At 42.8% G+C, this 15,891-nt stretch overlaps 1 protein-coding gene across 6 annotated transcripts in view; it reads left to right on the top strand.

Moving 5' to 3' along the window:
• Positions 1-11,369, top strand: part of arap2 (ArfGAP with RhoGAP domain, ankyrin repeat and PH domain 2) — a 58,809-nt gene extending 47,440 nt beyond the window's left edge. The window contains exons 19-33 of one of the 6 annotated variants that reach the window (XM_061275872.1): positions 405-468; positions 1,083-1,246; positions 1,312-1,524; positions 2,566-2,671; positions 2,760-2,946; positions 3,311-3,388; positions 3,951-4,025; positions 4,206-4,323; positions 5,582-5,710; positions 6,286-6,422; positions 7,216-7,298; positions 8,512-8,550; positions 8,626-8,689; positions 10,049-10,165; positions 10,703-11,369. In XM_061275872.1, coding sequence (XP_061131856.1) covers positions 405-468; positions 1,083-1,246; positions 1,312-1,524; positions 2,566-2,671; positions 2,760-2,946; positions 3,311-3,388; positions 3,951-4,025; positions 4,206-4,323; positions 5,582-5,710; positions 6,286-6,422; positions 7,216-7,298; positions 8,512-8,550; positions 8,626-8,689; positions 10,049-10,165; positions 10,703-10,939 — 1,811 coding nt within the window. In that variant the 3' untranslated portion in view covers positions 10,940-11,369. Of the gene's footprint in view, positions 1-404; positions 469-1,082; positions 1,247-1,311; positions 1,525-2,565; positions 2,672-2,759; positions 2,947-3,310; positions 3,389-3,950; positions 4,026-4,205; positions 4,324-5,581; positions 5,711-6,285; positions 6,423-7,215; positions 7,299-7,459; positions 8,001-8,511; positions 8,551-8,625; positions 8,690-10,048; positions 10,166-10,702 lie in introns of those variants that run through there. The other 5 variants (XM_061275880.1, XM_061275896.1, XM_061275888.1 and 2 more) reach the window with 5 other exon arrangements.
• The last annotated feature ends 4,522 nt before the right edge of the window (positions 11,370-15,891 follow it).

The raw sequence follows: 15,891 nt of genomic DNA, 5'->3' as shown, positions 1-15,891 counted from the left end.
AAACAGTCCCCTGCCAGACAGCTTAAGTGGAGCTTTTAATAGGGCGCAAATTAGATCTGTATAACCCCCCGCAGCACAAAACGGCCTAATCGGCTTAACGCTTTCAGACACTCGGTGATTAACTGTGCTAAATCTCTGATGACTTTGACATTTTTATACATTGTGTTATCTACAAACACCGCAAGTAACCAATCCGGAGCATCCTCGTCATCCTCGTCTTTGTTCTGGAGTTCGCATCATGGTCCAAAATCCCACAGGTGGAGGAGTCACATGACCTGACTCAAAGTCAGATTTCAAGAAGCAATTTTAGGACTGGCTTGTCTAAGAGTTCAGCAAGAGTCGACTCGACTTGTCAGTTCTCTCTGGCTCACTGCTTGGCTTTTTTTTCTGGGTGCCCCCTACAGCTGTCACCACCCACACCGAGGGCGAGGAGAAGATCCAAGTGCTGCTGATGGTGGAGAGCGGAAGGTACGCTGCAGAAAAAAAACACTTCATCGAGGCGTTTGGCAGAAAAGCTTTGCTGGACCTTTCCGAGGCCATTTTCGGAGCTCGTCTGGTCGATTGCCGTTTCTTTGTATGTTCTTGATGAAGCCTCACGGGGAGCTAGTTAGCTGGGTCGAGTTGACCGCCGGCCAAAATAAAATAAACGACCCCATCGATTTTTTTTTTTCCCCTCCCGCTATTTTTTTTACTGAAAAAACAAATGGCAATAATATTATTCAAAACAAGTTTTGCTTTGCGGTATTTGCCTCGGCTCGACTTGATTTATTTCTCCTGCTGACCACACAAGTTTAAAACCAGTTTCAACTTGAATTGCCTTTTGCGGAAATAATTGAAAAATATTTGTCCAACATTGGCAGTGGATACATTTTGTTGGCAATGTTCTGTGCAATTAGCTTCTTTCTTGGTTCATGGTAAATAAAAAACTTTTTTTCCCCACCACTAGAGGCACTCTCGTCCTTCTTTTAGCAAGAATTATACTTACAAGTTTACGCAAAGCCGCAAAAAAAAATCGAAGAAAAAAAAAAACATGGATCAAATTGTTTAATTATTTGATGACAAATTTTCCAAACTTTTTACAGAACCATTTACATCCACGGTTTCAACACGTTGGATTTCGAACTTTGGCTTTCAGCCATCACGCAGGCGGCCGGCAATGACGGCAAGGCGCTGGGCGACCAGCAGCTCACCAAAAACGGCGTCCCCATCGTGGTGGAGAGTTGCATCGCTTTCGTCACGCAGTACGGTTAGTTGAGAAGATCCGCTTTGGTGTTCATTTGGCTTTTTGCTCACACGTCCGTCTGTCGGCAGGTTTATGTCACCAGGGCGTCTACCAGCAGGCGGGCGATCCCAAAGGAGTGGCCCAACTCTTGGAGGAGTTCACCATGGATGCCCGGAATGTCAAACTGAGGGACAAAGAGCGCCACCTGGAGGATGTGACCGACACTCTGAAGAGCTTCTTCTCCCAAGCGGAAGACGCGCTCTTGACCAAGGAGCTCTATCCCTACTGGGTGGCGGCTTTGGGTATGTGACAGACACTTCAAACACCGTTTAAAAAAAAAAAAGTTTTCAGTCAAACCAGGGGTCGTCAAACTCATTTTTGTCGTGGGCCGCATTGTACTCGTACTTTCCTTCAGAGAGCCATTATGACTGTCAACGCCTTATACAGTATTGGCAAACTGATGAATAACTCGTTTTGAAATCAGAGACTACTCTCTATATTTGAAATACCGTTTTTTCCATGTATAATGCGCCCCCATGTATAATACGCACCCTAAAAATGGCATGTTGATGCTGGAAAAAAGCCTGTACCCATGTATAATACGCACCCAAATTTTGACTTCTACCTAAGTCCGTAAACGTAAAATGATTTCAGAAAAAAGATCATCTTTGGGAACAACCGGATGTTATTCTGCCGGTCAGTATCACTGCGCATGCGCTAGCAAACTCGATAGCGAAGAAATGTTTCGGATTTGTGTAGGGCACATTGTGACAGCAAACGAGCAGATGATCGAGCAAGCGTCTAATATGAGAGCATTGTGTTCTTATGGAGCGTGTTTGACGTGAACAGCAGAGAAGAAAGCGCATCTGTATTGGCGGCCTCCGTATCATATCCGGATTAAAAAAATATATATTAAAAAAAAAATAAAAAATTGTACCCATGTATAATGCGCACCCCAGATTTTAGGACAATAAATTCGTTAAATTTTGCGCATTATATATGGAAAAAAACGGTATTTTAAAAAGTTGTTCTATTTGACTTTTTTTTTTTAATTTCTAGCATTTTTTAAAATATCTAGCAATTATCTAACTATTTTTAGTGTTGACACATGAAGTCAATGCACAATTTGTCTTCGGGGGCCACTTCAAATGATTTGGCGGGTCGTATCTGGCCCCCGGGCTTTGGGTTTGACACCTATGAGTGAAACAGTTCTCCATATTTAGTGGGCACTCGATTTTTGCCACGGTAACTTGCGGCGTTTCTGAAACATGAAGGCGAAGAGTTGAAACTTTCTTTTGACTTACTCCCACCTCTGGCATATGCTGTTTTTTTTTTTTTTGTAGATGAGGAGGATGAGAGCCTGAGAGTGAAAAAGTATTCCACTTTTATTGAAAGTTTGCCTAAAACCAACAGGGCAACTCTTGATGCCTTACTGCAACACCTGTACAGGTATTGAGTCCTCTTATTCTGTGACAATGAGTTTGCAAAAAGATAAGCATTCTTTTTCACACCAATTTCCTTCCCTTCAAAAATGAAGTGGACTTGGACTAGATCCCCTTTGTGTCTTGTCCTCCAGGATTCAGCAGTGTTGCCCCCTCAACGGTATGCCAAGTGAAAAACTGGCCTCGGTCTTCTCGTCCTGCTTGTTCCAGACGCAGGGACAGACGGCGCAGGAGATCCGCGTGGTCCGCGACCTCATCGACAACTACGTTACGCTCTTCAGTGTGAGTGCCAAATGACTTTTGTGATGTCACTGAAGGTTGAGCAGGAAATGTTGACACAACGCAAATGGAGCCCTCGCAGGGAAATCGAACTAACATAAAAAAAAAGACATTGAGAGCCCGTCAAGATCGAATTTTTTTTTTTTTTTTTTATCGAGGCTCAATCGCATTCGACACATTTGCATTTTAAAGCACACAAAAAAAAGAATGCAGAATTTAGTAGTGATAAACGACTCGGTGTTGTTTTTCATCTGCCGCACGAAAATTGTTTTTTTTTTTTTCCCCGGAAAAGAGTTCTCTTCTATTTCCTCTCCGTTTCCTCCCGAAGCGACTCTGAATTGATTCCCGACCGATGCGCTCGCAACAGGTCAATGAAGAGCAGGTGCAACAGATGGCGAGGGAGAATAGTTTCATCACCCGCTGGAATGACAAAAAGGACACCGCGGTAAGTCAATCTCAGCAAATGGAAATCAGCCACGCTCGGGTTTTGTTTGAGCGCGCCTCCGTATTGATTTGCGTGCATGCATCGGGATCTCGCAAATCAGCCTTTCGGCCGAGCGCCTTTCCGGGAAATGAGGCGCGGGTCACGGTGGGATTGGGAGGGGGGAGGCGGGAGGAGGCGGGAGCGTGCGGAATGAGGCTTTTGTGGCTGTTAACCTATTTTGCCAAAGACGTCATGCCCGGCGGCCCCAGCTGGTGACAAAAAAATGACAGTCCGTAAAATGGCATGTTTTTCCTTCCAACAGAACTGAAACTATTTACTGAACGTTTGATTGATGTATTATTCTTTTCTTTTTTTTTTTTTCAATGTAGCTATTTTTTCCGGCATGTCGGAGACGCCCTCTGTGACCCGTGCGGATGAATCAAATTCCCACAACCAATTAATCGGCCAATTAGGTTGAAGCCTGAAATGATACAAACTTGAATCAAATCATTTTCTTTTTGGGTCCTCCGAATATTCACAACAATGAAACTTTTTTAAAAATGAAATTCATTTCTGGCCACAGTTCTCGCCAGCTGGAGACTTGATCTTTGAGGTGTACTTGGAGAAGCGACAGCCGGAGAATTGCTGTCTAATCAAGGTGCGTAAACGGAGATGTAAAATGGCCATTTTTTTAATCTGCAAACAAACACAGTACAGCTCTGCCTCTGGCAAGCGGATATTGTGCCGACTTATTTTTGCCGTTTGGAATTGCAACACATGAACTTGAATTTCAGTTTAGCAAAGGTGGAAAAAAAAAAATCCGAGGTGTTCTTACCAGGTTTGGCCCAGCATGCGTTCAGCGGAGCTGGCCGAGACGGCGCTGAGCATGCGCGACGTCCCTTTTCACGCCGGCGACGCGTGGACCACATTTGAAGTCATCGAGAATGGCGAGCTGGGTAAGTTTTTATAAATGTAAACTTGTATGTACATTGATCATTTTTTGCAACAAAAGTATTTAGCATGTAATACAGCGATTCCTTTGCATACCACTAGAGGGAGCCCACGTAGCACTATTGGTCAGTGAGTCTTGTTTGTTTGTTATTCATTGTTCTGATGGTTACTGGACTTCCTGTCCAAATTTTCTGTCTCACGGTGAGAACATTAATCTTGCGGCGTAATGCAAGATGATAGCACACACGCCAATTAATTAATTCCCTCGTCATGGGCCGTCCTTTTCCTTTCTGGAGCGTGCGAGGGGAGTTGACCCACTTCCTCTCGCATGATTATGCCGCTGTTGTGTTGAGCTCGGTCGTGAAGTTGCTGAGCTAGCGGACCCCCGCTACACCACCCTCCCCCCCCTCCCTTTCTCACTCCCACGCTTCACCCGAAGTATGTTTCCCTCCCAAAAATGTGCCTGTGCTGAGACATTGTGCTGGAGATTTTTTTTATTGAAGAATAAAAAGTAGAAAAATAATACATTCTGTTTTTTTCCATGTATAATGCGCCCCCATGTATAATACGCACCCTAAAAATGGCATGTTGATGCCAAAATATATATATATTTTTTGTACCCATGTATAATGCGCACCCCAGATTTTAGGACAATAAATTAGTTAAATTTTGCGCATTATACATGGAAAAAAACGGTAAATAAAATAAACAAAAAAAAGGATAAAATAATAAAATGATAAAATAATAAAAGTTTAGAGAGCTAAAACATTTTCAACATTTGTCCAAACAAAATTGAAAAATCCTCTCTATCTTATTCCCAATAATTCTCTTGGAAAGTTCCCAACGTTGAAAGTTCCTGGCACCCTTCGTGCGGAAGGCAAGAAAATGCCATTTTGGGAGGATGGCCCCGGATAACAGCCAGCTAATATTTGTCTGCTGAGATGCCAAAGCTGATAAAGCCGGCGCTCTGAATATGTTAGCCCGTTGTCGCTCTCCCCCGGTTAGGAAGAAGTCGGCAGTATGCCGATGGTGCTACGCCCCGTTCACCAATTAGGAGGAGATAATAGCTCTATTTTGCACACCAGTGTGTTTTTACAATCCTATCTTGATCCGCTCAAGATCATTTGCCTGCCGCAGAAAAAAAAAAAAAAAAGAGAACAGCATCATTTTGTTTTACAGTTAATTGGAATTAGTGCAGCAATTTGGCGCCTGAGGTCGGGCTCGTCTTTGCCCTCGGAAATAATTTACTCTTTTCCGGGACAGAGCGGCCGTTGCACCACAGCGAGAAGATTCTCGAGCAGGTGTTGGAGTGGAGCGAGCTGGACTGCCCCAGTTCGGCTTTTCTGGTTTTGAAGAAGTTTGCCAAGGCCAAACAAGACACGTTGGACAAAGGTATGTTGATGAAAATGTTGTTTTTATTCTGGTGTTATTTACTTCATTTATTTTTGTGACCTTAGATAACCAAGGTAAGGTGGATCTAATTTCAGGATTTTTTTACTCAACCGGTAGGGCTGAATGATGATGAGTCTTTATTTTGAACCTATTTAAAACATAAAAGAAGGACAAAAATAAATTAAATACAATAAATAACACATTAAAGTGCCATATTTTCTCAAAAAATAATAAATAAATGGACAAATAAATAAATAGATGAGTAAATAAATAAATAAATAAATAAATAAATAAAAAGACAAATAAATAAATAATAAAAAAAATAATTGAACCTATTTAAAACATAAAAGAAGGACAAAAATAAATTAAATACAATAAATAACACATTAAAGTGCCATATTTTCTCAAAAAATAATAAATAAATGGACAAATAAATAAATAGATAGATGAGTAAATAAATAAGTAAATAAATAAAAAGACAAATAAATAGATAATCGTATTCAAATCGACATTTCAATGTAGTCAAATCGGAAAGGCTGAAATTTTGACTCGCTTTCCCAATTTTTCCCCCAAAGCGGAGCCCAAGCGCCCGGCGAAGCGGGGCTATCTGAAGTTCAACGACGGCTGCTCCAAGCTGCTCTCCGGGCACAAGTTCCAGGACAAATTTGTGGTGCTGCGTGCCCACAAGCTGCTGCTCTACAGAGATATCAAAGTGAGCCACACTTTTTTTTCATTTCCCGCCTGATCTGCCGCCGCATCCCTCGGCAAACACTCGCCCCGCCGCGGATTTTCACATTCAAACACGCCGTGCCGACTTCCACCTGCCGTATCTTTTTTTTGGGCAACTTGATTTTGGAAAAGAAGAATGCAATGGGGACGGACGGAACAGACTCTCCGAAATTCTCCTGGTGACAAGAATGTGTCATTTCACTTTTTGGATGAAGTAGCACAAGAATTCCTATAAAACAAAGAGGAAAAAAAATTGTGCTTTGGAGATTGGGAAGGACCGGCGGCGAGCCTTCCCCGGAGGCTTTTTCTTCCCGTCGCGTATCTGCAGTTAAAACGTGGGATTTGTACAGGCGTGTAAGGAAGCGTTAATTATTGATGAAGGCGCAGTCACACGTTGGTGCTACGGCGGCAAAATGGCGCCAAGCTTTCCTCCCCATACAGGAATGCGGCTAATTATTGGGCGAAGTGCGGTACGAGCGGCGCATCGTTGAGATTTCTCGGCAAATTGTTGTGCGTGGAAGCGGGATCGGTCGGGATGCGGCTTTGCTGTCATGGCCGCCGCCGCTTTGTAATTTTCTGCGAACCTGACCTTGGAGTTCACCTTGATCTTCCGGGCTCCATTTCGCTTATGTCATTAATTTTTTTAAATATTTTTTTTTTGTAAATTTTTTAAAAATGAATTTTTAAAAATTTAAAACTTCTTTTTTTACTTTTTTTTCATTTTTCTTTTGCATAGCTCAGCACAATGGCAAGTCTAACCTGTCTGTGCTTTTCAGACCACCAAAGCTGAGAAGGAGCTCCATCTCAAGGCTGCCAAATGTTACCTGGGCCTGAAGAAGAAGCTGAAGCCCCCGAGCAGGTACGGCCGCCGCCGCCGTTGAATCATGGCTGCCGATTGCTCCCGCGGTTGCAACGGAAGCGGCGAGGCGAGCGCTTTTTTCGTGTGAATCACGCAACCCGGGGGTGGAGTGGCTGGCGATGGGAGCGGGGGAAGAGTGATGCGGCGCCGTGTCATCATAGACTTGTCGAGTGGGCTGCGGGAGGTGGCGAAGGCAAGACGAGAAAAGCGAGAGTGCGGCGGCGAGGGCGGGCAGCGCTCCACTACCTCATTAGGCCTGACTCGCTCTCCCTGCGTGAGCGAGCGAGCAATGGAGAGAGGCCCGGCTCAACTTAACGCGGCGCCGCTCCGTCCTTCGCTCCTCCTCGGCTGCTCTCAAGCCGGCCAAGTCTTCCCTCCTCCGCCTCGTTAGTTGGTGGGCGCCAACGCGCGTGTTGGCATATCAGGCGTCCTGCGTGTGACTGATGTGTTTTAAATTCGGACGCTGCAAATTGGAGTCACACACACAACAAGCGGCACATTTGATTTTAGAATTCATTTGGAGCCAACATCTTAATTATCTTCATCTACACAAATTTGCCATTATATTAATTATATTGAATTTGGATGGTGCAAAACAAACCCTTTTTATCCCCCATTATTCCTGATAAATTGATTGGCCGGATCATCAAATCGGCCATTGTTTTTTTTTTTTTAATGAACACAAATTGGCATTTTCCTTATTTATTTATTTATTTATTTATTTATTTATTTATTTATTTATTTATTTATTTATTTATTTATTTATTTATTTATTTATTGTTTACTGTTATTTATTTATTTATTTATTTGTGCGCATATGTGCCATTGTTTATTTTAATGAACAAAAATCTGCATTTCCCCTATTTATTTTTTATTTAATTTTATTTATTGTTGTTTACTGTTATTTATTTATTTGTGCACATAACACCGTCACATAATGACCACATGGTGTGCACATGCTGACCCTAACTCAAGGACAACAACCTGGGGGGAAAAAAAGTAATGGAAAAAGAAATCAAGTATATTTATATCTGAACCTTTCATGACTTTCTTTTCTTTTCCCTTCCAAGTGTTCTTCTGTGGCGCTTTGTGCATGGCAACACGCACTCTGGTGCATAAAGACGTGGCCTGCAGCCACCGCTGCTTACTGACAACATAGTTACATGAAAATATTTCTTTGTGCCTTCATATGACTTTTTGTCCCATCTTTCAGCAGCTGGGGATTTACTGTCTACACAAAGAAACAGCAGTGGTGAGTAAGCCCAACAATTGGAAAATGGTATTTGCGTGCAACCAATTCGAAGGTTGAGGCGGGCGTCCGTTGCAGGCATTTCTGCTGCGAGGCGAAGGAGGAGCAGCTCGGCTGGGTCACCGACATCATCAGGATGAAGGTGATGATCAAGAAATGGTCAAATTAGGCACCAGTTGCAATCACAACCGTTTTACGAGAGAGAAAGAATTTTATTTTTTATTTTATTTTTATTAGCAATATATTGTTATTTTATTATATATATATATACATAATATTTTTATTTTAATTATTAATATACTATTATATATTTTAATATATATAAATATATATTACATATTATATGTATATTAAAAAATATATATATATATGTATATAAATATATATATATACATATATATATATGTGATATGTATGTACGCATGTCCTTCCATCCCGAGCCGCCCCATGTCGAATCCAATTGCAATTGCGCTGAATTGAAACGTATGGAATCGTACCAATTTGAAGTGAACTATCCTTTATTGGAGCGATGCATCCTGTATCTTGTTTTGACTGTGAGCCGGCCGGCGCGCTTCCTGTTGCCGACTCCATAACTCCAAGCCGATGGGGCTTTTGAGCTTTCACGGCTGCGTGTGGACATTTCATTAGTGTAAGCCCCCCCCAGCTCTGCCTCGCCAGACGCCTTTTATGGGAACTCAAGTGTTTTTCATCACAGGTGCTTACTTGGGTAAAAGCCTTTCACCGCCCTCGCCAGCAAAAAGGCCAACGTTGTCAGATGGAGATTAATCGAAAGGGGAATCCAATTTTTCTGTTTCGAAAGCATTGGGGAGGAGCACTCACTTGGGTGATGATGAGTAAATCTGGCATCGTGCTGAAATGTTAGGACACTAAGCCCAAAATTCACTCAATGAAAATCAAATAGTTGCTGATTCTTTTTTTTTACACACTCTTTGTCCTCTAGCGTAGAACGACGAATATTACTGCCGCACCGATAAGCCCAAATATGTGTAATAAGGTTTGTGCCAACCACCAAACAAAGTAAACTGTCCTATGTGGAGAATAAAATTTGACGGTTGAGCTGGACGACTTCAATTATAGAGTAGTATAACTTTATTTTTTGTAAACAAACAATTATAAAATAAATGATCAGCTCTTCCGAAATATTAGGCCTCATTTGTCCCCCACTTTTTGGACTAAGCCAATTAGAGAAGGACATTTTTCCAAAATCCGTCCAAGAGCGCTTCACCCTTTTCCTCCACTTTTACCTGTTAGCCTTTTTTTTTCCCGTGACAGTTTCCATAGCGACGAAGCAACATTATTTTGTAGCAAGGTGCAATTGATGGCGGCGTGTGGGCTGGCGCGTACATCCGAGGGCAGGTCCCAGCAGTGCTGGCAAAAAAAAAAAAAAGAAAGATGCTTTTAGGTGTCAAAAGGGTTAGCGCGAGGCGGGAAACACGTCGCTGATCCCGAATGGTCTTTTCATCATTCTCTCTATGCTCAGTTCGGCTCTGACCTCAGCTCGGACCCGGGGGAGGCCGCCGTGACCGGGTCCGCCAACGGAGGAGTCGCGGCGGACGGCAGAATGCGCCTGCAGCAAAACTCCGCTTCAAAGACTCAGGTGAGCCGGAGCTTAGCTTCGACCTGCTCATTTGGCCTACGGAGCCGTATTCATCCATTTATTTATTTATTTGATCTCTTTATTTTTTATTTTTTTTTATCTATTTATTTATCATTATTAAGATATATTGCCTTTCTGTCCGTCCATCCATCCATCCATCCATCCATCCATCCATCCATCCATCCATCCATCCATCCATCCATCCATCCATCCACCCATCTACCCATCCATCCATCCATCCATCCATCCATCCATCCATCCATCCATCCATCCATCCATCCATCCATCTACCCATCTACCCATCTACCCATCTACCCATCCATCCATCCATCCATCCATCCATCCATCCATCCATCCATCCATCCATCCATCCATCCATCCATCCATCCATCCATCCATCCATCCATCCATCCATCCATCCATCCATCCATCCATCCATCCATCCATCCATCCATCCATCCATCCATCCATCCATCCATCCATCCATCCATCCATCCAAATGATCGCGGTGATGATGATGTCTATTTTTGTGCTCAGGTGACAAACAGGAGGACTTCCCTACCCGACGGTCCAAAGCGCGCGATCCCGCGGCCGCTTTCCGTCATGGACCCGCCGCGCCAGCCGTACCCTAGAGCCCCGCCCGCTTCCCGGCAAAGTAGCCTTCAGATGGCTGGCAAGAGGCCCAGCCCGGGGGTCGGCGAGGGTAAGATGCCTCCCAATCTGCTGAGCGAGCTGAATTCGGTGCTGAGTAAGACGGGCCGCAGCGCCGAGTGACGGCGCTTGCTCGACTGGACTTGGGCGGTCCTTGCGCTTCATGTACAGCCAAGACATTTTCCGACGGTTGGATAAGGATACGATGTCACTCCCAAGATTAGGTGAGGAAGCAAATTACCTCGTTCAAGACTGATTTTTTTATTTTTTTTATTTTTTTGGTTAAGCCTGGACATTGTCTCGAGATTCAACTTTTTATACTCTTTACATACATGAAATATTGTCTTCTGTAAAATTCATTCTCCTATTCTCCAAATATTAGCAACTACCATTGCACATATGGAAACCGTGTGTCCGAAATGTAATGTGACCCCTACATGGCAGTTCAGAATCAGTATTCAACTAATATCATAAGTTCCGGCCCTCATTTTTATTTTCCTGTTGTACTCAGAGGGCCAAGCATTCCAATAAACTCCCGGAATGAATGAATGGATGAATGACTAAAGTGGTGCCTCTGTCTTCAATAATGCACACAGCATGCTGAAAATGCACACGTAGGCAATTGTCACATGGCCATGAATTATTGATTTGATTTTTTTTTTTTTTTTTGGTGGTCCCGGTGCCTTATAGAGTGACTTGCTTGCAGGCAGTCACCACCTTAGCTTTCACTCTTTCCAAGGCAGCAGTTCTTGATTGTCTGTGTGTGTGTGTGTGTGTGTGTGTTTCAGATTGCGGATTACTTTATTCCGCAATACTTAATAACCTTTTTTCAATCTTGAAATCGACAAATTCATCATACATATAAAAAAAGAAAGCTAACACTGAAACTAATAAAAAGCGACCTAGAATGAAGCTAAAATAAAAAATACAAACTAATAAACCTGCTACAGAAAGGAATGAAAACTTACGCAATTTAATAAACTAAAGTCAAAATGAAATCCAAAGTGACAATAATGAAAAATCCAAAAGTACCGTATTTTCCGGACTATAAGGCGCACCTAAAAACCTAAAATTTTCTCAAAAGCCGACAGTGCGCCTTATAGTCCAGTGCGCCTTATATATGGACCAAATTCCTAAATTTAAACTGGCCCAAAACATTGTGTCATGAAATCAATCATAAGTGGCCCGCTGAAGACTATGAATCAGAAAGACTATGGATCATTATTTTGTGATTATAAAGTCATTTGTTGCATCTGAAGTTGAAATAAAAAAGATAAAATGGAGAATGATTTGATTTGGGTTACAAATCTGACATGATGCATTAATGGGGCGCCTTATAGTCCAGTGCGCCTTATATATGGACAAAGTTTTAAAATGGGCCATTCATTGAAGGTGCGCCTTATAGTCCGGTGCGCCTTATAGTCTGGAAAATACGGTAATACAATTTTGCTTGAGAATGGGAATCAGCCACCAACCAAAAATGTACGCAACATGGATTTGCATTCCCAGTAAGGCGAGGCCTTACATTAATGGAGTCGTCCATGTGAGTCACTATAAATAGTGAAGTCGCCTCATGCCATCCCACCCCCCACCAATCCACACTTCCCGCCCTCTAATCTCGATTCTATTAATGCCTCGACTGATATTTACGACACGCGCAGCCTTTTAGCTTGACGCGGCTGTAAAATGTATGTCCAAGCTTTATCTAATTAAAAGCCCCGCACCAGGGCAATTCCGCCGGGATCCGAGCTTTAAAATCTCAATCAGTCGGCGTCCAACCCCCCCGCCGGCCGCCGCCACTTGGAGGAAGCAGCGAGCCATGAAGAGCTAATAAACGAGAAAAAAAATGGCAGACGTTCCAATTAAGCGAATGGGAGAAAAGACGTCTGTAGATCATTTTCTTATTTTGCTATGAGTGGAATTATGGGAGCAGCGCCACAAAGAGAAGGTCACCTCGAAAATCCCGTACCCGGTTGGTTTATCGGCTACGGTTGCATTCGGGGAAATCCGAGAATCGTATCTTTGATGATAGCATTTGTGCTTTGGGACGTGCCTCCTGTCTTCTGAGACGACCGGAAAATTCCGACCGATTCAACGCCCCACTTTACGTTTCAGATGTTCTGTACTGAATTTCGACATCACGCACGATGGTTCTGCATTCGGAAAACTGGTCCAGATAACTGCTTGGACTTTATCTGACAATCGGGCCTTTGCTGGATCTGACGATTGTGGTCAATTTTTTCGTCGAGGCAAAACATTTCGGCCATCTTTGTTTCAAGAGCATCGCTTTAACAGAACTGAAACCCACAACAAGGATTATCTCCGAGTGCTTGCAAGCTTTCCGCAGGTCACTGACCAGCCGAGAAGGTCCGTCGAGCCCCGCGAGGATGCGACAACGTTTTTCCCTGCCATCTTCCAAGTGCAAACGGTAAATAGCTTTTGACTTTTCTACCTTCCTTACTTCAGACTGACTCTTCTTTCACTTCCTGATGACGCAGCTTCATGGGAGTTCTATATCTTGCTCAAGAGCACGCTGTTAGGGTCGCAATGGCCGGACAAGGATCCAAGCCCCAACCGTTGCGTTCGGGAGCCGACTTCAAATGAAAAGGACTGCCAGGTGAGCATACGTAGCGATGTAGTAACGTAAACTAGGTCAGCGCTCTACCGCCCTCTATTGACCATCCACCACTGGTAGAAATTACGCTTAATCTCTTTTATTTAAGTACAATGAAGATTGAATTTTTAATTGCCGTTGTCAGGGTTTTCCAAACTATCTTGATCTATGATTATGTTGGAATCTATTTACATACCAACGTAAGCATAAAACTAATCTACCTAAGTTATTTATTACCGGTTATATAGATTCCAACATAATCATAGATCAAGATAGTTTGGAAAACCCTGACAGCCGTATGTATTGCGTGAAAACGACATGGATTTTCATTTATCGCTCAACCAGAAACATTTTCACAGTTTACAATGTCAAAGAAATGTTGTTGAAAAGTTGTCTGAAAAAGAACTTGGCTGAACTAACAAAGTATTTGTAGGATCAAGGGCGCAGGTATAGATCCGTTTTGAATTTGGCATGCTTCAACTATTTGTAGTCTTTATTTGCGGTCCATTATTTATTTATTAGCGTGAATCTACGCCGCCGCTACCTCCGCAGTAACCTTCATCTTTGGATTGTTTGGCCTAAATGAGGTTATCAACAACGCCGGGCAGAGAATTGCTACGCTGCAAGGCAGGAAAATAAACATTTGCTTGTTAAAGATTCATCATGCTGCCCGGCTTGAGTTTTGTGCCCTTGTCGCAAAGTCACGCGGCTCAACCGGCCGCCAATCACGAAGCTTTATTATTATTTCATAAAAGTCATTTTTCGAGCCGCGGTGCATCAACATGAACTCCGGCGACCCCGGATGAAAATCTTAACTGACGATATTGTGATTGTGAAGCGAATCAGCTTAGCGCGTTAGCTGCTTTACCCTTAGCATGTTAGCTACAGCAGGTACTTTGCTTGCCTGACTTAATAGAATAGAATAGAATAGAATAGAATAGAATAGAATAGAATAGAATAGAATAGAATAGAATAGAATAGATCTTTATTTGTCATTGTCACATGTACAATGAGATTTTAAAAGTGCCAACCAATCCGCGCATGAAATAAAAAATTAATAGAATAAATAGAATAAAAAGATTAAAAAAAAATACAAGCTAAAACCCACAGAAGAACATACACAATTAAATGTATCAATTAAATGAAATTGATTGTTTGTCTCACGCTAAATGTGATCAACAACAATTGGCGCTAGTATTGCTCGGTTAGCCTTAGCATGTTAGCTACAGCAGCTACTTAATTGTAATGGATTGTTCGTCTCACGCTAAATGTGATCAGTTTGAAGTTTTATCGTTTGGAACGTCGAACCCATTTCGAGTCCAAAACTGAACCAAAGTTCTGAAGAAGTGTTCTGGCGTTGGTTCCCTCAAGCCTCAAGCTAATTCCCGCTTGATTTGAAATGACCACGAGACCCCCTATTTTGAATCCAGCACTATCTCCTCCAAAGAATCACCTGGCACGTGTTTTGAGAAAAATGGGCTGACCTCTGCCGGTGTCGCTTAATGGCCTGTAAATCTTGTCACTTCGATCGGCCTCCCCCTTATTAAAAGCGCAGCTCGGATGGACGGGATGAAACGATATTTCACGGTAGACAACAAGCATGTTAAATTTGCTCCCCCCCACTTTTGAACTTGGCTATGTTTTGCTCTTGCCTCAAAGCTATTTTCCGAGTCATGTGCCCGCAATTCTGCGAGGCGCAATTAGCCGGCATGAAACAAATCGTGCAACGCCATCTCATAATTGATATTAAAAACCGTCTATATGCAAATTGATTGAAAAAGATCCAATCTGCCCCCGTCGCACATTGTATGGCTTTGAACTCTATCGTAATGGTGATCAAATCTTTTCCCCAGCCGGTCTGCCCCCCCCCTCCGCAACCCCCCCGAGCCCCCTACGATGTCGAGATAATGACCCGCGTTTGTGAGTGAGATTTGTGATTAGCACAACAATGGCCTCTAATTACCACCTGAAAGACAAAAAAGTTGTTCCAAAACAGCGCACCTGTGTATTGCTTTCCTCTCTCGCTCTCTCTATAAAAGTAATTTACTTCAGCGACTAAAGTCATATTTTCGAGTTAATGTTCTCAAGCTAAAAATTCACACGCTTTCACCACTAAATTAAAAACAATGTTTTTTTTTTCCAACAAATCTCATTACTCTTTTCATCAAACACAACTTCTTTTCCTAAAAGCTTTTTTCTCGTAAGGTTAAGCTGTGGAAAAATTGACGATGGCTGCTAATTACCACTTGAAAGTTAAAGATGAAGGGAGATGCAGCAAAACCTGCGTCTTACTTTCCCCCCCCCTCCGTTTCTGATGGCGGAAAAACTTAAGATGTAACGTTCCTGGCGAGTACGCCTCTGTTGCTAGGAGATAGCGGCGTCGCTAAAAGAATAGAAAGCGAGCTAAGCCGCGTTCACCTTTTTGCTCGACTTTCACAGATACTTGTGTTTTCCGTCTCGT

Source organism: Syngnathus typhle, linkage group LG1 (assembly GCF_033458585.1).
Source record: "Syngnathus typhle isolate RoL2023-S1 ecotype Sweden linkage group LG1, RoL_Styp_1.0, whole genome shotgun sequence".
Classification (NCBI taxonomy): Eukaryota; Metazoa; Chordata; class Actinopteri; order Syngnathiformes; family Syngnathidae; genus Syngnathus; species Syngnathus typhle.
Note: the sequence above shows the minus strand (reverse complement) of the source record. Positions and strands in the feature narration are given on the sequence as shown.